Below are 26,130 nucleotides of genomic sequence, written 5' to 3'. Positions count from 1 at the left end.
CAACTTTCTGACGACTTACAGAGCATGAGAGTAGACACAGTCCTCACTCACAGTTTCCCAAAAACATTTCTCTAATCTGCATTGTTTCAAAGGCAAATATAATGAGGAAAAAGACCTGCATTGTTAACTGAGAGGAGAAATTACCATTCTGTGGCTTGGTCAAGGTGCAGTTTTGACTGAGATGAGAATTTCCTTTTGTTCTTTTGTCCCTGTTCCTTTGAGACAGTGAAGAACATGGCTGATTGATGTTCTATGACCTTCAGTGGTATGGTGCCAGAGAAGTTAAGTTTCAAACTTGTAGAGCTTTGAAAAACAAGCCAAATCACATGCAGTGTGTCAGACACCTTCAGCTTTAGTAACCCTGAAGTATGCCATGAACAAGGAAAAAAATGCTTCTTTTTGCCTCACAGCAAAGGAATTTTGAACCGAAGTTCATTTCTTTATGTTACAGGCAAAAAGCCAGCAACATTTATAAATTATAAAAATTTACTTTTGCTGACTATGAGCCAACTGTCTTCTTTGAGAGGGCCTGCTTTTATCAAAGAGCTCAGAAGTCTAGAGAAACTGTTGAGCTGTTCATAAGAGACCTTATTTTTTTTCAAGGAGCTCCTCATAGGGACACAATATACAGTGATATGCACCTGATGGAAGACTTAACTCTTTGCAAGACTAGAGAGACGTCAAGGAAATCAGGAGCAACCAAAACTCAGGCCAGGGAGAGGATCTTTTATGCAATTGAAAATATATGGCAGCTGCTGCATTTTCTTTTAGATACAAGGAAAGCTTAAGTCAGATTTAAAAGATTTATCCTATGTAAATGGGTGGATATGATATACACCATGCCAGCACCAATGTTCCTAACAAAAGGGAAATTTTCAAGACAGAAGGAGGAACAGGGCAAAGCTACTCCCTCCCTAGTTCATTGATAGTATTTCTTGAACCATTAGTAACAGTAGTGAGACAAGAAGAAACTATAAGTGGAATAAAGTCTGAAGGTCCTGAATGGAAGTAAATGCTTACAAATATGGAGAAATAGCTGAATTTAAACTGAATTTAGCTAAGAACTAGCCTAAGTTTAATTGGGAGTGGTTGGGGGATTTTCAGGTATGGAAAAGGAATGAAAGGAATTCTGTCATGACTGGGCAGAGGTCCATTCAAACAAATAGTGAGGGAAATGCAGGATTGTATCTATGAGAATCATTTCCTATTCACACCATCAGTAAGTGATTTAAAAATAGCACCTGTGCACTATAAATAGCTGCTTCTAAAACGTATCAAGTCTCCTCTGTTCTGTATTTACTGACAAAACAAAAACCCTCCTCACACTGTTTTATTTCTCTCATCACTTGTTGGGAGCAATTACTGTAAAAAGGCAAAGCCAGGTTCTGTTCTTCCTTATAGAAATGGTAGGAGCATTACCAGGAGACAATATTTGTTTCCAGACTATATACAGTATTACAGTAGGTAAATAAGAAGTACAAAACAAGCATTTGTCTTTTTGGGGGAGGAAGGTAATGATATCTCAGAAATAATTACAGTGACACTAAGAAGGTGAACAAACAGGGAATGCAAAAATATTGAAATTGAGGAATAAAAGAGCAGCCAGCCTAGCGTTTTCCCCCTCACTCTCTTGTTTCCTTTAAGACTGGGATTGATTCTCTCCAGCCAAAGCAAGCCTTTTAGATGTTAGCAATATATGAAGAGGGGAAGCAGGACATCCCAACCTCAGGACCATAGATCCTGCCACACATTTGACTGAAGATGTCTGCAAAGGGGAAGCCTCCTTACATAGAGATGAGTGCTCATAGGCTTCCATGTGGTCAGGAAACCAGATTGCGCAAGGTTTGGAGTAGATTTGGTATCATCTGCATGTGGATAGCACCCAGCTCTATTTCTCATTTTCATCAGATTTAGGCAGTACATTGGAAGAGCTTAATCAATGGCTGAGTCACTGGAGGGCAGCAAATAAAGTGTAGGTCAGATAAGATGGAGATGTTGTTGGCAGGTAGGTAATCTATCCAGTTCAGTTGTGTTCTGGATTGGTTTGTACTACCCAAAAGGATAAGTCTTCGTATGATTATACCTTGATATCTTGTACCTTGAGCTACAGATAACACCTATTCAATATAACTGTATTCACTTCCCTTCCCACAGGTACCACCCATTCTTTTGGATAAACAATTCTCAGAGTTTACACCAGACATCACACCCATTATCCTGGCTGCCCATACAAACAATTATGAGATCGTAAAACTTTTAGTACAGAAAGGTGTTTCTGTTCCCAGACCGCATGAAGTCCGCTGTAACTGTGTGGAGTGTGTCTCTAGCTCAGATGTGGACAGCCTTCGCCATTCCCGATCCAGGCTCAATATCTACAGAGCTCTTTCAAGTCCGTCTTTGATTTCCCTGTCAAGCGAGGATCCTTTTCTTACAGCTTTCCAATTAAGTTGGGAACTTCAGGAACTGAGCAAAGTGGAGAATGAGTTTAAATCTGAATATGAAGAACTATCACAGCAATGCAAGCAATTTGCAAAAGACCTCTTGGATCAGACACGGAGTTCCAGGGAACTTGAAATTATTCTTAACTACAGAGATGATAACAGTCTAATAGAAGAGCAGAATGGTAATGAACTTGCAAGACTCAAACTGGCAATTAAGTACCGTCAAAAAGAGGTAAGTGTATAGAAGAATATTTTTCTGATTTAATTGAAATAATGTATGAGATAGATGATATACCCATCAAATGAGACAAATTGCTGTCAAGGTCTTTTGTTCACCATATTGTCTCAATTTTAAAAAGGTAATGGGCACATTCGGTTATTAGGCTCTTGTGATACAAGAAACTGAAATATTGCAGCATATAAGAAATCCAGAAGTACTGCTGCTCATGTTTTCTCATGAAAAAAAGATCCTGTTAGTATATCTGCCTGACGTTAAGCTCTGTGGAAAGACAGAAGTATTTTCTGGTTCATTTTACAGCCTAGAATTCCTCCACAAGCAGCAATGTGCATTACTGCAAATAGTTGCTTCCTGTAAATGTGTGGAGGCTTTCATGATGATGTAATAATGATAATAATCAAATCAGTGAAGGTATAGAAATCAGACAGATGGCACTGTGTTGGGTGAGGAAATGGAGGCTACTGGTAGGAACCTATCTGACCCAGACACTAGTGAGATCCCTTCAGAGGAAGAGTCTTGGCCCCCTACAGACTCTCTTCCAACTGAAGACTTGGAGGTAATCCAAAGGCAGCCTGAAGTACCCCACTTCAGAGATGTCTAACTTAGGCTACCCAAGGACCCCATGCCAAGCTCTGCCACGATCTCTGATTCTCCCCCTCCAGCTCTCATAAGTGAAGATGGCAGCAGAACCAAACAGGAAGCCCAGAGTCGCAGGAAGAGTGCTTTATTGCCAGGATCTACTTGGGTGAGAATCCAGCTTCAAGGAATGACCCAGCAAAGAACCTGTTAGAGGAGGAGCTGGTGGTGACTGTGCAATTCTTTGGGTCTTCTCTGAACCTTCGTTAGGTTAACAGCTCCCTTTTGAGCTCAATAATGTTCTTCCAGCTCCCTCTGTCCTGTTCTGGAACTCCCTGGCTCAGCCCTAGAGGTTCCTGGCTCAGCCCCTGCTTCAGCTACCACTCTGACTCCAGCCTTCACATCAGGTGCTGGTCATGAACAACTACTTAGAAGGGTTACGTTCCTCTTGGTTGAGCCACAATAGTCCAGTAATTCAGTGAGAACAAAACGACTTTGAAATAATAATAGTAATGGGTGGCTTCCAGCAGAATATTAAAAACAAACTTCCCTAAACAGGGCTGCCTTCAGATGTCTTCTATAAGTCCGATACAGTCGTACCTTGGCTTTCGAACAGCTTTAGTTCACGAACAACTTGGAACTCGAATGTTGCAAACCCGGAAATAGGTGTTCCGGTTTGAGAACTCTGCCTTGGAAGCCGAACATCCAGCGTAGCTTCCACTGCTTCTGATTGGCTGCAGGACACTTCTGCAGTCAATTGGAAACAGTGCCTTGGTTTCTGAACATTTCAGAAGTTGAACAGACTTCCAGAACGCATTCTGTTCAAAAACCAAGGTACGACTGTAGTTGCAAGTATGTCTTAGAAAATTCTATGCACATTTAGTAGGAATAAGTGCCACTGAGGTAAATTGAACCTATTTTTGAATAAATAGGCTGCACCAAACAATTTACTTACTGAAGCTGAAAAGCATAAAGAAGAAATATAAAAAATATTATTAGGAATGCAGTAATGCAGTTCTCAAGGGGAGCAATACCTCCTTTATCACCTCTTAGACTCATTCAGAAAGTTCTGATTTTTCTGCTTCAAGCACTGAGTGAGTGAGACTAACTCCAGCCAATTAGTCTATAAAGGGATTTGGATCACCGTGCTAGTCACATGATGCTTGAGATGATAGCCTGTTTTGTTTGATTCAAAGTTATTTTTTTATCATAACTGATGAATTTCCACATGTTGATATTTTAATCACACCCTTTAGCATTGATTTTAATTATTTTTGAATGCTTTTAATAGTTGTTTTTAACTGATAATAGGAGTTTTTTTGTAAACCACCTCGAGGTCTGTTTGCTTTTTATAATCAAGTGGTATATAATTTTTAATAACTAAGTAAAAATAATTCTTTATAACTAGAAAGTCATGTGAAGATAGGTCCAGGAAGATACTGTTCGCAAATCATGGAGCTTCAGTATTGCAATGTAAACACAGGGTTAGGGTATCCTGTTTGCCTCATAGCACATGGTTCTACTCAGATAATTTATTGTGTAACACGAGAATATTTTTTAGATTATATTTTAAGATTTTCAGACATTGCAAATAGCTAACATAAATACAAATATTTTTAAAGCAGAGTTCATTTAAAGAAACAGTCCTAAGATGATATTTAGTTATGCGTGTGCATTGCTTATTTGGTTGTGCCACCTTAACATTTTATGCTTTATAACAAAAGTATAACCAAGTTAGAAAGCCATCATAACAAATGTGATATTGCAGAGGTTTCATTTGGTCTTTGATACTTCGTCAAAGCTGAGCAATTTCCTCAAGCTCCATTTTAACAGATGGCATCCTTTGCCTTTTAATTAGCTGTTACCTGAAATCAGACTGTAGGGAGGAGGAAACTAATTATGGCTAAGATTCCAAGAACCACATGACTACCAATTCTGCAGCCCCAAGTGGGCTTTTAGAATTGTACTTTTCTAATGCCACTCCATCATCCCAAGCAATAAAATTCCTTTAAAACTGAGGCATATTCTCACAGCAGTCTGTGATTAACCCGTAGTGGGAAGAGACTGTTCAAAAGTATGTGTGGAGGGAGCGTAAAAAGCTCCAATGAGAAACACACAAGCCAGGAGGGGTGACTGTCTCAGCCTGCATCTCTGTTTGGATTAACCTGCCTGTTTCTATCCAAACAGCTCATCTGTTGCAACAATTTGTAGATCAATTATGGATATGTAGCCATTTTCTGCTTGCACAGAATCCCATCACATGAGAATTCCAGACGAACCCTAGATTATTTTTTGTGGAGTCCGTTCCATCTGCCTTTAATGTAGCATATGAAGAATTTAATTCATAAAGCTTGATTTATGCAATGAAACACTGCTATCCAATTCATTCACGCATATATTTTTTTTTAAAAAAACGTTTTCCTCTGTTTTGTAAGAGCACTTCCAGAATATCTGTTTATTGAACATACATCCTGATTTTTTTGCAGGGAGAGTAGATTATATTGGCCATTTAATGAGTATTCATTCCAATTGGCTTGCGGGGAGGTTTGATGATGTTGTGTCAAAGCAAGTGCCATCCCATTGCTTCCCAGTGCAACTTTGCATTATTTTTCTTTTTGTGAGAAGTCTGAATTTGGGGGGAAGCAGACTTGTTGCATGCAATCTCCCAAACAGCTTGAGTTGCCCAACCTGAATTTGCCAGTCTGAGCAACTCCAGACAGATGTCTTATACCAGGTTTATGCAGCAATAAGCACTATACACTTTCAGTGTGGATTTATAATGTATTTGTCTGATCCTCCTCCTGCTACATTAATGCTTTCCAATACTCCTGCATTATTGACTCTGCACTGGCATCCTCCAGCAATTCCAAGGCCATTTTTTGCACCCTCACCATCCACTCTATTGACCACCCCCTACAGAAGTAGAAGTTAGATGTGCTGTATGATACCATGCTGCCATATCACTGTGCTTTTTCCAAGCACCAGCAGTAGCACAGCTGTTCTTTTCTCTCAGTCTGCAGCAAGAAGTCTGATCTCTTCTTCCCTCCCTGTGCCCTGTAGCTGGGCAAAGATCTGACATCTGGAAGGAAGGGAGCTGGGAAAGAAGGAGGAAAATACATAAATCGTCCGTTGCCTCTGTGTTGCAGTGGCACACAATCACCACTCTAGTTTCTCTCTTGCTCTGCACACAAACAGCCACCACATTGTTCTGCGTTTAAGCATACACCCATCTCTGAGCAAAACAAAACCTTAAGAGGCTAAGCCAGTCACAAAGCTTCCCTTTGATCACCCCCCTGACACAAGTGGAGCCACCATAGCTGCCAGCAAGCAGCGAAAAAGAGCAGGTGGGCAGCAATTTTATCTCTCCCCCATCCCCCTTTTAAGTAGAAGTTATTTGCAGAATGGCAGCATGCCAGCACCATACTTCCACTTTTACAGTTTTAATATTCAGGCTGTGATTACTGTGCTAAACCTTCACTCAGTTCCACAAAAACAGCATCAACAGGAAGCATGTGGGAGTAGCTATTTCACAAAGAAGCAACTTCAATTCGGCACATTGCCATAGTACCATAGCACATCAGTAGTTAAAAAAGAAAAAGGGAACATTTCTGGTATGAAAAGTTTAATGATATGTGCCAAAAGTTATGGATCACGCACAGATTGCTACTTATGCCATGTGACCATCTCATCAGTTTTAAAAGTACAAATCAACTTTAATGTGGGAGCACTTGTGACTAATGCAACACCATTAAGAGGACAAATCCTCAGTAACAATGACATCAGTAAAAACAGTGCGTATCCTCAAGGGCTGAGGTCCCAATCCCAGGAGGCATAAGCCTTTCACCAAATTAGTCAACAGAATAGTCAGGGTTGGTGGTGCAGCACAGTCCAAACAAACCAAGGTCAAGCACAGGGAATCAGTCTAGGAAACAGTCCAAGATCAGTAGCATAAGTTCATCAAGCCGTGGGAACTAGACTTAGAAACAAGGTTGTGTTGTTTCCAGCAAATGAAAGACTTGGGAAGGAGACATTATGTTCTCTGGCCTCCTGGACCACAGCCTGACCACAGTTGATGTTAGTTGCATACTCATGTGTATACCCCTTGCTCATCAGTAGACCACTGACTTTGGGTCCATAGATGCACACTGTAATGTTTTCTTTAGCCTTGACCCAAATATTTTAGCACCAGTGTTCTTGAGAACTGATGGGTGGTGCTACTTTCTCCTTTGATAGCTCCAGGGGTTCTCCAGCAGGTCCCAACCTGGAGGACCCCTCAAGGAGATACTCGGCATTGGTTTCACAGGACCCTGCTAGCTCCTCAAAGTTCTTGACCGCGTGGAGTGTCTGGTTGATCCTTCAAGGACCTCATGTCTGGTACCAGGTCAGGGCGAGATATAACAGTATGTGATGGAATCCCACCAGAGAATAGCTAATCTGGAAGTGCCCAAAGTCTATGAGTCTGTCCCAGGGTATGGTGGAACAGGGTTGACCTCCTTCGTGCCAATTATTTCACATTTTTGGCTTTTTGCTGTATGCCTTTCTATTTCCAGCCCCATTGTTTTTGTGGGATACTAACAAGTTGTAATAACTTGACCTAGGATTGATTTGCTCTCCTTATCTCCAACATGTTGTCTGCACAAAGAGAATTATGATTTTAACAACACCTACTGGAAGAAAAATAAATATACCGGTAGATAAAAAGCAGCAGCAAATGAGTCAGAGCCAACAGTTTCACCATATGTGGCAATTAGGAAGGAGTTAAAAGTTGGCAAGTTAGGGAAAAATTTGTAAGGATGGTTCATATTCCAATAAATATAGAAAAGTGTCTTCAATGAATTTTCAAAGTGACTGTCGACATGGAAACAGCATATTGCTAATAAAAATCCAGAAATTTTATATTGCATTTACAGCAAAGGATTGAGTTTTCATTCTAGAGTGCAACTGCTGTGGATTATCCAGCACCCCCATAAATACAAAGGTCTCCCATTTAAGGAGCAGAAACAAGATGCAAATTGAGGAAAAGCTGTCATTGAGGGCAACAGTTAATAAACAGTTCCTGGGGAGAAGACTGAGCTGAACTCTTCTTTTCCAGTGGTTGCCAAGTTTGTAACAACTGGTTTAGAAGGCGTTTTAATCCAGTTCTTACGTGGTAGTGGGCTGGAATTTCATTTCATTTATTAAAATTGTATAATGCCCTTCCTCCGTGGCTCTCAACATAAAAATATGAGATTAAAAACGAAACAAAATACATAATAAAAACAAGAACAAAGGCAATCCATTAATCCCATTCCCCAACTTGCATAGTGATGGGAAATTGTGGAGGTGAGATCTGCAGAACTTGGATTCCAAAATGGACTCACCCAATCTGACTAAAGTGCATCCAGATTGGATCACAAGTCCACTTTAGAAGAGTGGTGGAACATCAAGCCCTGTTGATCCCAGGGCAATGTTCTGTTCAATTGAAAGAGCACAGCGGCAATAAGATTGACTGTGTTAGCTACTCCAGGCCCTGAGCAACTGGGAGACTTCTTCTGGGAGCCATTATAAGAAGAATCAGTTGCAGTATGCACACATGTTCACCTTTTACTTTATATTGTGCACAAATTATTTTTTGTTGTATAATTTCATAGTGAGAGATATAAAATGAATGAAATAAGCACAAACACTGCCTGCCTACCCCTCTCTATTTTAAACTTTTTTCTTCCTTTTTAGAAGGCTGGTTGCATTGTGGTCTTGGAAATGCCTTGCCCATGCCAAGCTGCTTCTCAATTATTGAGGGAGCTCTTTTCAGCTTGCAGACTTTACCCAAAGGAACTGGGAAAACACATAGCCAAATGTGCATAAGAAATAGCCACTTGCCATCCACATCTTTCTAGAGCAGGCATGCATCTGTGCAACTTGAGCAGAGTCTAAACAGCCATCCCACTGCTAACAGCGGTGAAATTAATGCTGACTCGCCAGAAATGTGGATCAATGTTCTTTTTATTCAACAAAAGCCTAAAGAGAAAATAATGCTGTGTAGGAGATACAATATTTAATTACCAGAGAAGTGGATTCAGCAAAGGAGGAGATACTTGTAAATAGCTAACCTCAAGGACTGCATTAGCACATTCTTTATCATTTGCCAGAAGCCTATGCATGGCTGAGTTACTCAGAATTTGACACTAAGCCAAGCTAAAAATGTGATTAGAGGTGGGAATTATTTGACAAAATATTAATACAGTGGTACCTTGGGTGAAGAACTTAATTCGTTCTGGAGGTCCGTTCTTAACCTGAAACTCTTCTTAAACTGAAGTATGACTTTAGCTAATGGGGCCTCCCGCTGCTGCCGCGCCGTCGGAGCACGATTTCTGTTCTCATCCTGAAGCAAAGCTCTTAACCCGAGGTACTCTTTCTGGGTTAGTGGAGTCTGTAACCTGAAGCGTCTGTAACCTGAGGTACCACTGTAACTAGGTGCTGCAGCTCTGCTTGCCACCCTCACCTACTCCTTTACCCTTCCCCCATCCCTTCCTCCACCCTCCAATCAGTGGCAGAGCTCTACCGGGGGGGGGGGGGTAGAGAACAGGCGGGGCGGGGCTGGCATGCATCCTGGGGGCGTGGCGCCCAGTGCAGGCGGGGGCGGGCAGTCACGATGGCATCCCACTGGGATCGTGCTGCGCTCCCCCCGCACTCCTCTTCCTCCGCCAGTGCCCCCAGCCACCCCCTATCCCCCCAGAGTTTGCTCCAAGCCCTTCCTTTCCCCTCTTGAGTTGCACCCCTCCCACCCTGCCCCCCATCAAAGAATGGGGAGGTGCTTCACAAAGCGGCTTGCTAAACTGCTTTGTGAAATGCCTCCTCTTCCATTAAACCCTCCTGTAGCCACGTTTAGTGGAGGGGGTAGGGCTTCACAGTACCTCCCCTCCATTAAACAGCTCACCTGGGCCAGCCAACTGTACCTATAATAAATTATAATAATAATAATAATTTTTTATTTATACCCTGCCCTTCCCGGTTCCAAATCCAGGCTCTGGGCAGCTAACAGCAAATTTAAAACACTTAATTGTAAAAGTAGCATAAAATGCAGTATAAAAACATGAATAACAATAATATTCAAAGTTCAGAAATCAATTTAGGGGAAATCCATCTGATAAGCATTAGATAATCACCAGGGCTATTGTCGCAGTTGGTGTGACTCCCTACTGAATGCAAGAACTGCAGAGCATGATGACAAGTTGGAGTTTTTTAAAAAAATATTACGTAAGGGTTGTGTGTTAATTTGTTCAAACCAGGGTCCTAGTTTTGCTCAAACATCAGAAGTAGAATCTTTATGTATTTCATCATATACAAGCAGAAAACATTGAGGCGAGTTAACTGGTCAGCCTCATTCCCCCTCCTTTGGCCTGATTCAGTACCTAAATTAATTTCAGCCTGAGATGGTTTAAGAATGAATTGTGATTCTTAAACCAGGCCTTTCAGATAGACGTCCCCAGCTTATTTTTGAATTGGTTGTTTATATTTATAAACTACAGTTCTGGACCATGTACAAAAGGGGATGCGCGCGCGCACACACACACACACACACACACATTCTACTCATTCGCATTAATGATACAGATAGTGCAGATCTAATTAGGACAGAGTTGGATGTGGGCATGACTCATGAGGCAAAGCAGAACTAGCAATGTGACTGGAAATTAAATGAGACCCCAAGTAAAGACATTCCCTGATTGGAAACTAGAGCTATTAATCACAGACCTACACTCACATCCTCTGCTTTTCCCCTCCTGCCTGCTGGTTTCCATTTATGGAGACTTTTGGGGAGATTACAAAAACGTATCAAACTAGAAAACAAGCAATTCTAAAGCCTCTGCCTGTTTCTTGGATTTCCTTGGATCACAGCCACCCTGCATTCTGAGGTATTCGGAATATCTCCAGGGCAAGTATTCTCATCTTAGCCACATTATCTGAGGCGAATGCATAGTCTTAAACATCTGCCTGTACTGTACAGAGCTCCAGTTTGTTTGCCCCTACCCAGTCATTTCTGACCACAAACTCTATTTTTATACAGCTCTAATCTCATCAGTCTCCCTGGAATACCATGGAAATGAGAGCTAGAATTATCAGTATCTTGGTGACATCAAACTCAAAATCAGAGTACAATATTCCCCAGCATCTTCATATACTATTTATTTAATCTAAAGGCCTTTTCTGCCTCAATGTCAGGTACTCCGGATCATTTACAACAGGATGATACCACAATTGACAATATTCAGTAAAAGAACTGAAACATTCAAAAATACAAGAAGAAGAAAAATTAGTTATAGATATGCATGAGATCCTAATAAATAAAGTAATGTTTGAAGCTTTGGGAATTTGATCTAATATGGAGCTTAAAGATTAATCTTCTCTACTTTATAAGACACTATTGAACCTACAAATGGGCAATGGGCAGAATCTTAAAAGAGTTGTGGAAAGGAGATTTAGGCCAACAAATCAATGAACACAAGTGGGGTTCTCTATGATCTAAACCAACTGCATACCATTTTGGCTAAACTGTAGGAAGTCATTATAAGATGCCCCTGGATGCCCCTATGCTTTTTAAGAAGTTAGCTACTGCATTTTCCCGTGTATAAGACTAGGGGTTTCCCCCCCCTAAAAATTAATGTCAAAAATTAGGGGGCATCTTATACATGGATAATGTCTCCCCCCATTGTCTTAAATCTGAGTCCACCAAAATAGGGGGTGTTTTATACATGGGGGTGTCTTATAGACAGAAAAATAGGTAATCTCTCACCCTTATGCTGGAGAGGATATAAGCTTAAAGGCACATTCCTCCACATGTGGGGGAGTGTCTCTTAAAGATTTCTGCACCCATTTTTCCCCACAATTATCCACTATTATAGGGCAACATCTTGTACGCTTGTACGCTATCCCAACTTGTACGCTATCCCATGTTAGCCCTGCTGTCAATGGGAAATGATATCATCCCAAATGTCAAAGATAAAGAGGCAAATAATTGCTTCCAATTGTAATAAACACCCCCTCTCACCACAGAAACTTGGACCCGATATGTGTGTAATATAGCACATATGGAACACTTAACTCACCTTTGGAGAGTGATAAGAGTTTGGTTTTCAATGTATTATTGTTTATTAACAGTACAGTAACCTCCCTTTGGTCTCAGTCGCAGCAGCCAGTAGATAAATTATCTTAATGCTTTAGATTGAAGTATACTCTAATTTACACGATTTTACAAGCTTGTTTAGATGTCACGTGTATGACTGCATACAAGACTTAATATCTGTACACGTATCTGTCTTGGAAGACAACACTTTGTGTTTGGTAATTTATTTTTAAATATTTCAATAAAGTTTGTAAGTAAAAAAAGCAATTTCCGTAAATAAAAAGAAGGACATCAAGAAGACAAGGAATTGGATCTCCTTGGTTTATGGCATTCCGAGCCTAAGTACAGCAAGAGAGAAGGTGCTATTACATGTTCCCACAGATCAAGCCTCAGTTATCAGCAAGATAGTCAGAAGGCCTCCCCAAACTATCTCCAAAATCAGCCAGGTTCATACTGTAGAACAGGAGTGGCTAAACATTTTTTGGTTTGAGGGTCATATTGATGGTCAGCTCACCTCCTTAAGGGCCACATGCCAGCACTGGGAATGGCTAATTTTGTATGTGCGTGAACTCTCTCTCTCTCTCTCTCTCTCTCTCTCTCTCTCTCTCTCTCTCCCTCTCTCCCTCTCTCCCTCTCTCCCTCTCTCTCCCTCTCCCCACCCACCCACACCCACATACATGCATATTCACCACACATATACAGTGCACACAGTCACCAGGCATGAAGACACACTCTGCCTCTCTCACAAACGCACATTCTCAAACATGCATTCTCACAATAAACACATGTAAAGACAAGACACACACAACCAGGATTTCCAGCCCTCCACACTCCAAGGCAGTGAAAACAGTACTTTGCATAAATCATTATTTTTTATTTCTTTTTAAATAGATCTGTTTATTTGCAAATACAAAAAAAAAAAGGTAGGCGAGATAACAGCCTTTTCAGCTGACATCATATTTATTTAATATTCCATCAATTCTTATTTAAATATACAGATTAATATAAGCAATCCATATGCCCAAATAGATATTTAAACCATGTGTTCAGATAAGCACAATCACAAAATCTGCTACTGTCCTGCAACACTTTGGAGTCTCAGTTTCTCTTATTCCTATCAGCATGAAAACAAAATAAGCCCCTCAAGCATAAGGTAGGGATTTCAGATTTGCCCAAAAAATCTAGTTTATTTACTTATTTTATTTCTGACATTTATATAGTTACCCAAAAACAATTGTATGGATGATAATTCCATGCTGATAAAACTCTTAGGGGTAAGGTAATAGCATTCTGGGACTTACTCTGTGCTTTCTATAGATTTTATATTCTAGCACATTGAAGCATGTATTATAAATTGGTAGGATTTAAATAACTACCAACTGACATGTTTAATTAGAAGAGATAATTGAGTTTCTAAAAATACATTAGTATCCAGTAGATTAAATTAAATTCAACCATCCATCATGTTTTAATAGTCTGAAAAGAGCCTTAAGTATTATGCTAATGGTTTCCTTCTGTTGGCCATGCTTTGACTGTGTGCAATGACTAGAGCTGCCATTTATTTATTTATTACAGTTATTTGGCACTTCTTCACTAGAGTGTCTCAAAGTGACTTAAAAAGTAAGAATAAAAATAACATGCTAGTGCGACTGATCCAACCCACCACACTTAAACGATTAGCACAAAAAGGTGCCACAGACATACCAAATTATCCTTTAGGGCCAAAGGCCTGGGAGAATAAAAATGCTTTTGCCTGGCAGCTAAAAACGCAATGGTGTTGCCAGCTGTGCCTCCTTGGGGAGAGCATTCCGCAGTGGGGAGCCACTACTGAAAAAGGCCTGTTATCACGTCATCGCTCTCCCAACCTCCCTTCAGAGGGGCACCCAGAGAAGGGCCTCAGATGATGAATGCAGGGTTCATGTGGAGAGAGGCAGATGGATGGAGTAGTGGAGATGCAATGAAAGCAGAAAAATATGCTTTCTCCACTGCTTTCAATGCTACCAAATCAACATGAAAATGAGCACTTTACTAGCGTTTGGTTCCATTTGTCTGGAGTTTCCTTCCACTTGCATTCAAGCCTTCTCGGGGCTTGCTTCATTGCCCTAAACCATGGGTAGGCAAACTAAGGCCAGATCTAGCCCAATCACCTTCTAAATCCGGCCCGTGGACGGTCCGGGAATCAGCGTGTTTTTACATGAGTAGAAAGTGTCATTTTATTTAAAATGCATCTCTGGGTTATTTGTGGGGCATAGGAATTCGTTCATCCCCCCAAAAAATATATATATATAGTCCACCCCCCGCCCACAAGGTCTGAGGGACAGTAGACCGACCCCCTGCTGAAAAAAGTTTGCTGACCCCTGCCCTAAACTCTGGGAGATATTCTCTGCCTGAAATCCCGGAATGTTGCTGCCCGTGTAGAAAATGAAGTACTGAGCAAAATGGACCAGTGGTTTGACTCACTATAAGGCAGTTGCCCATGTTCCTATGATTCCTATGTCCCTATGATTATCTTCTGAAGAGAAACTAGAGATTTTTGGATTTAATTCCAGTTTGAGCTGCCTGATTCGTCCCTTCCAAGCTAATATGCAAATCAAATTTTCTGACTATTGCAACATAATTCTTGACTTAGAAGGCATCAGAATCCTTATTTTTTGAAATTAGAAAGGAAGAAAAGACATTTTAAAATATGTATTCAAATTCAAATTTTCATACTTTTCTTTTTCTTTTCTTTTTTTGTTAATTAGTGTAAAAGTGACACAGACTGGAAATAGATCGTCCTGTATATCCTCAAGAGAAGCACTTTAAGATAGTCACAATATTAGAGTTTCCTCGTGCTTTCTTAGCATCAGCACTCCTGAACATCAGAAATGGTGGTCCATCTAGTCGAATGTTCTACTTTCAGCTTTTGCTCGTCATAACCTTCATGATTCCTGTTCTGTTCACATTATATCCTAATTGTGGATATGCCTGTTCTATGTCTATGAAGTGGGGGCAGGGATTAGGCAGTACAAAAGACACTAACTATGGTTTCTCTGCTGCTTCTTTATCAGTGGCTGCTATTGTATGTTGCAGAGGAAATTGCAGGTATTTGTGCAGTAAGTGCATATTCCATTTAGAGTTGCTGCTGTTGTGTCTTTACTAGCAGCTAAAAATGATAAAGATGAAACATTTGCTGGTTTGACGTAAGGGGGAAATTCCACCTGCCTAATTTCTGTGCATTGGATGCAGTGTCAGGGTTGATAAAACAGTGGCAAACCTAATACCGTTACAGAACATTTGTTCTTAAAAGGTGCATGTATGCAGTTCTGGGCTAAACCCAAATCTGCACGAATTAAGCCACTTTGGATTCAGTTCCAGGGCCCTATAGATGGAAGCACACAGCAGGTTCAGAACATTTGGTGTTCTAAGTCCCAAGAGGAATTGCATCGCAACTGGGACTTTTGTATTCTTTTAATTTTTATTTGAATTTGAAAGTTGATCTAATGATGGCTGAGTAGTGTTGCTAAGTCCAGTCCTTGAGAGGGATCCAGTAAAAGTTGCACTGAAGAGAACATTTCCTCTAGGTGGGTTTTTCCATGGCTGTACCACTGAGATAAGAAGAAGAAGAAAATACATTAATGTGACTGGAGGCAATGGATGACAAGATTCTTGTACCTTTAATATTTGGTCATAAAGGGAGTCCATTTCAGATTGTCATATAGATAATTTCCATTAGGCCGGCAGGCGAAACAGCTCGGTACCTGCTGAAATTCCTCCGCTATGGTACAATGTACAGGTAATGATGTAGTAGGTGGGAGAGATTTGACTGTTCTTTTTCTTTTGCTTTAGTTTGTTGCCCAGCCAAACTGCCAACAACTGCTTGCCTCTCGCTGGTATGATGAGTTCCCTGGCTGGAGGAGGCGCCACTGGGCCGTGAAGATGTTGACTTGCGTCATCATTGGATTTCTTTTCCCCGTCTTCTCTATCTGCTACCTGATAGCTCCCAAGAGCCCACTGGGTCTGTTCATCAGGAAGCCATTCATCAAATTTATCTGCCATACTGCATCCTACTTGACTTTCTTGTTCCTTCTGCTGCTTGCCTCTCAGCACATTGACAGGTCAGATCTGAACATGCAGGGACCTCCACCAACCATCGTCGAATGGATGATATTACCGTGGGTCCTGGGTAAATGTATTAGTAAAGAAAATTCAGTTGACTTGCATAACTCTTCCATAATTGTCTAGCTTTGCCTAGCATATACAGCAGGGCATTGTAGTTTATTCTATGGTTCTATTATAAACTAGTTCATTAATCTATCCACAACCCATCTAGGTCAATAACAGAAAATTCCATTTAAGATTAAGGAATTTTTAAGGAAAGGAATTTCAACTTTAATTTCATTTCAGAATTAAAATTACTTTCAAATTAATACGTTGAATGGTGGGCAGTCAGATCCAGATACTTTTCTCCACTTGGACAAATAGGCTAAACTAGCATTTTTGCTCTAGATTTTAAAAATGGGAAATGATGTAGCTTAAAAAAAAAAAAAACATATGGGGAGAGGGGGAATCGGAAACAAAGTTCCACCATTCCAGTAGGGAAAACACAAAATAGATCATTATGCTTCATTGCCAGCAGTAAATTGTATAACAAAAGTCTGGGCTTCTTCCACCATTTTAATGGAAGTTCTTCAGTCTTAATAGAAAACAATCCATATAAATAAGAATCTGCACCCATAACTCATATCTTTCCACTGAAGAGCCAATAACTGACTGATTTGTGGCAAAGTCTGATTTTTTGACATTGCATTTTGGGCCAGTTTCTTGAGACTATTACTGCATGTGCTCTAATTTATTAGGGGCAGTCCCTGTTTTCAGGCAGCTTTCTGGGACACCTAATTGTCACTGTTTTGATACATCTCTATGTTCCCTCTATTTTTTCCTCAGTCAGTTGCATTTTGTGCTTAGTGCACATACATATCAGGGTACATGCAATGAACACTAAGGCTGCAATCCTAACACCTGATGTTGATCAGTAGAAAGGTAGACTACAGTACAGGCCCCTCTCTGCTGGCCTTTGATGATGGATAGGAGTGCCACCGATGTGGGGCGGGGCCCCTAACTCAGTAAGCTACCAGCAGAAGCAAGTAGAGAGCCCCAAAACAGGGCATTTCAAGGCAAGGCACTAGAGATTCCCCCAAGGGGGCTGATTCTCAGCCCCCTCAGCTCCATCACTCCTAGAACTGGCACGGCAAAGTAAAGTATGTGAAGCCATCAAATATTCCATCGTAGCTTCCCACAATCATGCGTTTATTAACAAACAAACACCCATAAATAAACATCAATCAACTGAACTTAGTGTTCTCTTAACAGAACAAGCTGCCCTGCTTGCTGTTAGGATTATAGTCATCTGAAAGCAACAAACGTATATCAGCATGGTGTACGTGTGCAAATTTGGGTGTGCAATAGGAGAGAGGAGATGGCATGGAAATGGGGGTGATTTAAGAAGAATGAGGAAGGTAGAGGGGAAAAGAGAGTGGAGGTGAAAATGTGGGGTGCAAAGGGGGTTGCACAAAACGAGGGAGTAGAAGGCATGGGAAAGGGGTTAAAGATGAAAGCAGGAACACAAAAGTGTCTGAAATATGGGAGGTGATGGTGACTTCTTAGCTGGGTGGAGGATGATAAGGATGTTTAGTAGTTGCAAGGTAGGAAGAAGATGCAAGGGGAGTCACAGACATGGGGGCAAAGGTGGAAAACAGGTCCAGATCAGGGCTGTAGGGCTGTTGGAGAAGTGGTTGCAGAAATGGAGTTGGTAAGGTGAAAAGTGAGTTTAGCAGTTGCTTGGGGTAGGAAGCAGAAGTTCTAGTGGGTTTATGTGAAGAAACCTGTTACTGGCGTGAGCAGGAATGCAGTCTCAAATATATTAATCATTCCTGTCATTATGCTCCTGGGATTCTTGTCAGATCTTGAACAGTTTGACTTTATTCTAAAAGCAGTTTCAAAATGTTTGTTTCCCGTAAAGAGGCTACCATTCTTCTTTGTAAATACCACTAAACATCTTGCGACATTCCCCTAAAATAATTGCTTGTGTCACTGACCTTAGTATTGAGACAATATAGGTTAATGTTTATTGGTTTTGCTAGATTACCGGAGATGAAGGGGAGAGAGAGGATTACCAGTAGAGCAAAAGATAGACTGTCAAACTCTGTGTTTTCATGCAAGTGCACATTAATAAGGTCTTGGCAAGTTTCTCTTTAGAAATAAAAAACAACAACTAAAATCAGCCCCAGTTGGTTGCTGTTTTCAACAAAGTAGTTACATGGAAGGAAGTGCTGACCTCTCTTTACTCCTGGCCTTTTTCTGATCAGAATCTCCTCCAAGCTGCTTACCATCTCATATGTTCTTTTCCACCCACTGATTTCAATCAACAGAAGAGATCTAAGCATGCGCTTAACTTCCAAGTCCTTTTGCTGAATACATTTGGCATTATTATTTTGGCCCTAGCTGCAATGATTCCAGTTACTGCTATTCATGATGATCAAAAAGACCATTAGCAATGTTTTGGGAATGTGTGAATGAGATGGAGAAAAAGCTGGAATTTAATGGCTCCTCCTTGAGAACTCCTAAATGTGCACAAAAATATATAACCAAATCCCATGTTGTGTTCACCCTGTCATCTTGAGTTATGGTATCTCTTTTGGAGAATTATATATGGCAGCAATATGCTGTAACTGGATGGTGAGTTCACATCCTACACTCTTGCGATGGCACAGGAAGTTGCCTAGTCTTAAAAAAAAAAAACAATGGGAGAAAAGTTATTTGCAGCAGGTCTGTGGCTGTTGTAAAATTCTAAGGGTATAGGATTTGATCCAAGTATTTTACTCTCCTGTGCCACCCACATCTCACCCATGTCTGCCCTGTTTTGGCCATTTCACCTATTTTTAGAGTGGCATCTACCATGGTTGTCACCAAATCCTTTAGCCCCTCAGCTGAAGGATGTTCAGTACTGGATTACACCCTAAAAGGCTCTTTACATTCTCTCCCTAGAACTATTATTTTCCAAGGTATATCAACCATACTGAAATTTATTAGCTGCTTGAAATATATCCTGATTTGGTCAAGCAAAGCTGCCTGTATGCATAACATCTGATAACTGTTTCCTATTAGCTGTTTCCCAGAATGAGTGTCTTAAATCAGTTATGAGTGCTATGGAAAACAAAAAGGTGGTGTTCGTTGCTGTGAATAGTAATAAAACAATTATTTCCCAACAATAAATTTCACTTTAGGTGACTGAGTTTTTCATCACATGCAGTTCCTCTGAAGTGCCATTTAAACAGCAGGTGACCACTGGTGCTAAATTTCAGGAAGTGTTGTTTAAAGGTCAAAAATCAAAGTTTGAAAAGCAGTTATAAATTTGAACCTGAATTCACAGCCTGCCAAGTTCAGAGTAATTCTCCCCATTGCCTTTAGGCTACAGTCAGTGGAACCAAAGTACATGGTGAGCAGAATAGTAACCATTGTTGCTGCAGCTCCTGTTCTCTTCCGTGGGACTGCACTGGAAAATTCCCCGTTGATTATATATATATATGAAACGTGAATCACAAATGAAAAATAACAATATATGTGACTAATAGATTGTAATGGCTATTATGGTTGTAGCTGAGCATGCTTAAAATGTCTTGTGCTTTTATTTCATTTTAAGTAAATAAACACAACAGCTTAAGCAATTCATACAACTAACTTATATCACTGCTTTCTATATTTGCAGGGTTTATCTGGGGTGAAATTAAACAAATGTGGGATGGCGGCCTGCAGGATTATATTCATGACTGGTGGAACCTGATGGATTTTGTAATGAACTCATTGTACCTGGCAACAATATCTTTAAAAATTGTTGCATTTTCAAAGGTAATCAAGACATCTATTCATATTGTGAATATACTATATACTTGACATTTACTTTGAATGTGATTTTATTGTTGTTTTCCCTTTCTCAGGATCTGTTCTCTTTATACTGCCTTTCGTTGTTGATTAATAACTGCCAATTCAGTAATCAGTAACTTGGGGATAAGAGATAATCCTAAACAAAGTTTTGACTCATTGTGGAAAATGCCCATTCTGAATTAGAATTTTTGAAGTGAACAAATAGGACAAAAGCAAAATGGAAATTCACTGTTAAGGAATTCAAATGCCACAATTTCCTGAATAATTTCTGTTGATTAGTGAAATGAAATCAGATCAGGGTGTACCTCCCAAACAACATACCTGAACAATCTGAGAGCAATCCCAACAAGAACAGGAAATCTACTCATTTCCCAAACTCCAGAGCTTGTAAAACACATCTTGACTGGATTCAATTTCAGGTTAAACTTTATAGGTATTTGAGATCAGTAAAACCCAGCCTGCTTGTGGAGATGAATTATTTTATGTACCAGTTCTGTTCCATTCCTGATGTCTCACTTCCTGGATCATCACCTTGTCGTGGTGACTGGGCTTGCACGTTCCTGTGACCTTTTGAACGAAGCCATCGGGAGTCTCGTACTCCCAGCAGGGTCACCCAAGGCAGTAAGGTCAAAGGGAGACAAGGAATGATCCAAGACGTCCTCCACGGCAGAACAGGCAGAAGATAACAAGTGGTATGTTACAGTGGCTCTGAAGGCGGATGAAGGCTGCAGCAGATAAGAACCTACTGGTCGTTGTGTTATTCATGCCATCGAAAAAAAGCCTTACTGTGAATACTGCAACATAAAACAAATTCACACACAGGCATCTTCCAAAAGCCCATCCTGGACCCAAAGAAGTCCCATGGCAATTGGCAAATGGTAATGGGGGCAGGACTGTGAAATCTGGAAGCCCCTCGTCATGAACCGGCACATGGGCAGTGAATACAGATTCATTCGTTCCAACTCAAGGAATGAGGCAGTTGAGTAGCTCAGCAGCTGTATCTATGACTGAGCAGTCCTATTTAGGATCCACTCTGCTGGCTCCAAAAAGGGGGAGGGGCTAGAAAAGGTGCCCTAAACCTAGTCTGCCACCATTTTCCCCTGGCTGGATTACTGTGCCCAGTGGGGTCACCATCCAGTGGTCATAAAAGACAATTGAACTTTGGAACATGAATTATACAGACTTGGTTGGATAGCACAGATAATGAGTGTCCTGAACACAGGACTGCCATCATTGCAAGAGATTTGTGATGTTTTAACTTCGATTTTGCAGCATAGTCTAGGTGATGTTTTAGAAATTTATTTAGAGACTGCTCTCTCTTTCTCAATGACTGTAGTGTGTGAAATGTCAAAAGATCTACCCAGTTCTGGCCAGTTAGCTTTTGTGAAGGTGTATATTCTGGAAGGTGTATATTCAGAAACAAAACACAGAATGACTATCTGTGGGGAATTTCCAGGGGAGTGGTCTGGTCACAGTTACAGGCGAAGGACTGTTCATCTGTTCAGAATATAGGGTACCTCACAAAATATTGTTTTTAAATGTGTTGGAAGCCACCCACAGTGGCTGGGGCAACCCAGTCAGATGGTCAGGGTACAATTTTATTATTATTATTATTATTATTACAGTGGTACCTTGGTTCTCAAACTTAACCCGTTCCAGAAGTCCATTCCAAAACCAAAGCGTTCCAAAACCAAGGTGCGCTTTCCCATAGAAAGTAATGCAAAATGGATTAATCCATTCCAGACTTTTAAAAACAGCCCCTAAAACAGCAATTTAACATGAATTTTACTATCTAACGAGACCATTGATCCGTAAAATGAAAGCAAGAAACAATGTACTGCAGTCACAATCAATCAATCAGTAGCTGAACTGGGTTCCACACAGTCACAAAAACAAAACAAAAAGCCACAGAAACAAAAACACAAAATAAATGGCAAAAACTGACAGACCTCAATGTAAACTCAAAACGGATGTGTGGCACTCAAATCGGAAGCATAACACTCAAAATGGAGCAAGTTCGGCTTCCGAAAAGAGTTCACAAACCGGAACACTTACTTCCAAGTTTGCAGTGTTTGGGTTCCAAGTTGTTTGAGTACCAAGGCGTTTGAGAACCAAGGTACCACTGTATTCTCAAAAGGATTGTGAAGCAGCAAATGAAAGGAGTCATATCTAACAATTACTCATTGAGGGTCTGTCTTGGAAGAGTATGGTCTTGCTGAAATGAAAAGTGATTGCAGAACATAATGGTTTTTGTATTGTTGGGGAAAGACCTTGCTAATTTTGCATAACTCTATTGTTTTCAGTACAGTGGGCTGCTCCCAAGACAGAGCTGGGATATGTGGCACCCAACACTGGTGGCTGAGGCACTGTTTGCTATTGCAAACATCTTTAGTTCTCTGCGCCTGATCTCATTATTCACTGCAAATTCTCATCTGGGACCATTGCAGATCTCTCTTGGAAGAATGTTACTGGACATTTTAAAGTTTCTTTTCATCTACTGTCTTGTGCTGCTAGCTTTTGCAAATGGACTTAACCAGCTATATTTCTATTATGAAACAAATGATGCCAATCGCTGTAAAGGGATTCGGTGTGAAAATCAGAATAATGCATTTTCAACGTAAGTTAGCATTTCCTACTTAAACAATTCATGGTATTCTTTTTTGTATTGCACAGTGCTCTGTGTTGATTTGTTGCTAGAGAGTTGTCTAGGGCGGCAAACTGGTTTCATTTTAAGGAAGGAATTTAAATGCACAACATACAAGGCAACAAACTGATATTCACTAGAACCCATGGAAATCTCATGAAGCTGAATGCTGGAAAATTCAGGACAGATAAAGTACAGTGGTACCTCGGTTTTCGAACGTAGTCCGTTCTGGAAGACCTTTCAAGTTCTGAACCATTCAAAAACTGAAAACTCAATAGCCAACAGCTAGGCCTCAGGATCTTGCACTCAGTGGAAGCCTTGTGACATGTTCAACTTCCGAGGTGTGTTCAAAAACCAAAATGTTCGTCAACGGAGACATTCAAAAACCAAGGTACCACTGTACTTCTTCATGCAGCACATAGTTAAAGTATGGAACTCGCTTCAGTGGGAGACAGTCATGGTCACTGATTTAGATGGCTTTGCTGAAGCCTGGATACACGGTGTGAGGCAGCGGTGTGGCAGGTGGCGGTGCTGTGTGTGGCGGTCAGCTCAGCAGGATCCCACCTTCATCACCAGTGAAATATACTCGGAGTCAAGTGTGGATTTCATGCTCTTTATTCAGCTCATGGTAGTGAGGAATGGAAGTTCCCCCAAAATGTCTGCTTTATATACATTAGTTACACAATGGGCCCCACATGATTGGTTAATTCTGGGATTCTCCTGTAGGCCAATCAGGTTGTGGATTCACTTCCACCTGGAGTTGGATTGGGTGGCTCCTGCGGTCCAATCAGACTGCTGCATTCTGTATCCTATTGTTCTAGGACCAATCAGACTGCTGCATTCTGAATCCTATTGTTCTAGGACCAATCAGACTGCTGCATTTTGGATCCTATTCAACTCAGTACATAACAGCTTTAATCGAAGATTAGACAAATTCCTGGAGGAGAAGGCTATTGATGACTACTAACCACGGTAGTTTATGCTCTCCTCCATGACCAGAGGCACTAATGCTTCTGGATACCAGTTTCTGGATACCACACGAGGGAGAGGGTTCTTGTCCTCAAATCCTTCTTGTGGGCTCCCCACAGGCATGTGGTTGAGCACTGCGAGAGCAGGATTCTGTAGATCGGGGGTGTCCAACAGGTCGATTGAGATCGCAACAACTTCGGCTCATTCTCTCCCCTAAAAAGCCCAACAACTTTGATGGGTAGATCACTGCCAGTTTTTTAATAGTGGGAGTAGATCGCAGTCTCTTGGAAGTTGGACACCCCTGCTGTAGACCATTGGCCTGATCCAGCAGGCTTTGCTTATATTCTTATGAATCATACCTTTAATGCTGCTAAAAAAAACCCAGATATGAAAGAATCCATATTCCACCTACAGTACCAAAAATTTGACTGAGGAAATGTAATAGGAGATCTAGATGTTATGATGAAATGGAGCTGCCACCCAAAGTGACAGCATTGTTTCAAGTTATTCCTGTCTGTAACATGCAGCAAAACTTACATCATGTACAGATGCATTCTCATCCTGTGCGTTTTCCTGCATGGAGGCAGCATAATTGGCTGCAGTAGCTGGGGAGATACAAAGCATGATGATGTCAGCACATATATAAGCACAGGACTTCAGTTGGGGGTGATGCTTTTCAGCGGCAGCTCAGTGTTTATTTGTAACATCTAGTTTCACCCTAATTGCAGTACTGAACTGCAAGTCCCAATTTGCATTTCAATACCTAATCTAGTGCCATGTAAAAGCCACCAAGTCCTATATAGCTGCACTGTTTCCACTGGTACCAACATGCCCTTAGGATGCTATGCCAGGGACGATAGATAGCCTGCCCCACCATCCCTCTTTGCTATTTCCTTGTTATCCAAAATCCCTTTATGATCCATTAAGGCTTTGCAAGAGGACCTGATTTCTCCATGTGCTAATCAGTACGCGAATCCCAGTGACCACAGCCTAGAACTGGGCTATAGCTTAATTGCATTTAAATGTCTCATTTGCTGTTTTAAGTTTAAAGGTTTTAATTAAAGTTTGGGGTGAGGATGTAGTATTTAAAACAAATGAGATGCTTCTCTTTTCTTTAAGACTTTTCCTTTTCTTTTTTTCTTTCTTTGCAGTTTGTTTGAAACTCTCCAGTCACTGTTTTGGTCCGTGTTTGGGCTCATCAACCTTTATGTGACCAATGTAGACGCACGACATGAATTCACTGAGTTTGTTGGGGCCACCATGTTTGGGACCTACAATGTCATCTCTCTGGTCGTCCTTCTCAACATGTTGATAGCTATGATGAACAATTCCTATCAGCTCATTGCTGTCAGTTCCTTGGTTTGATTCTTGTTCACTTTGAAACCCGTATCTGTCAGTTGACCAAAATTCCAGCTGTTTGAGAACAATAAGCCCTGTGCTTATGTATGCTTACAAAACTAGGTTCCCTAGAATGTGCTCTAGCCTCCAAAGAAGCAAAAATCAGCTACCTGAGCATTCCAGCAGGAATAATTTTTCACCAGGTGCAAAATTAAATAAGCCTGGCTTTGCATACCATTTGGTATTCAGCACCCAGGATCTCATAATTTAATCAGTATTCAACATTGGGGGACATATAAAGAACCTACTTTTCTAAGCAAGAAAGCTGAGATTTCTAGTTTTGCCAAATTATGCCAAAGTGTTACTGACTTTCTGTTCCTAGCCAGCCATCTTATTAGACCTATATTCTGTTATATACATTTGATTCTCTTCTAGATACTTCTCAGTTTCATCAACTTACATTCATACTTTAATTTTTCCTTGTACTGAGAAGACTAAATCTGTCTGGTTCTTTCTATCTTCTTCCCATTATTCTCATTTCTGTTTTCCTTCCTTTGTTATTTCCTTTTTCCCTACATTCTTCCCCATACCATTCAGTTTGCTTTACTTATCGTACATTGAACACACCTACTTCTTTCTTTACTTTTAACTGTTGTGTCCTTGTTTATTCATTATTTCCCATCCTCCTCTTCAGCAGAAAAGGCTCCTCAAGTAGCTTTACAGATCAGGTTTTGAAAAAGATGTTCTCTGCCTTCAAGATCTATATCTATTTCCCCCTTTCCTAGAACCAAAGTAAAAGTTATGTGGAAAATCCATGATTTGATCTCCTCAAACAATTGTGCTTCCCCTAAAAAAGCTACAGGGGATTCTAATTTGGTGTAGAGTAACAACTTGAGGA

General features: G+C 40.7%; 1 protein-coding gene across 2 annotated transcripts in view; it reads left to right on the top strand.

Annotated features, from left to right (window-relative positions):
* Positions 1–26,130, top strand: part of TRPC4 (transient receptor potential cation channel subfamily C member 4) — a 59,475-nt gene that overhangs the window by 27,096 nt on the left and 6,249 nt on the right. The window contains exons 3-7 of one of the 2 annotated variants that reach the window (XM_083718633.1): positions 2,155–2,673; positions 16,187–16,523; positions 20,106–20,245; positions 22,585–22,898; positions 25,046–25,241. In XM_083718633.1, coding sequence (XP_083574759.1) covers positions 2,155–2,673; positions 16,187–16,523; positions 20,106–20,245; positions 22,585–22,898; positions 25,046–25,241 — 1,506 coding nt within the window. The remainder of the gene's footprint in view (positions 1–2,154; positions 2,674–16,186; positions 16,524–20,105; positions 20,246–22,584; positions 22,899–25,045; positions 25,242–26,130) is intronic. The other variant, XM_083718634.1, reaches the window with a different exon arrangement.

The sequence above is a fragment of the Podarcis gaigeae genome (assembly GCF_964106915.1).
Source record: "Podarcis gaigeae genome assembly, chromosome: 17".
NCBI lineage: Eukaryota > Metazoa > Chordata > Lepidosauria > Squamata > Lacertidae > Podarcis > Podarcis gaigeae.
Note: the sequence above shows the minus strand (reverse complement) of the source record. Positions and strands in the feature narration are given on the sequence as shown.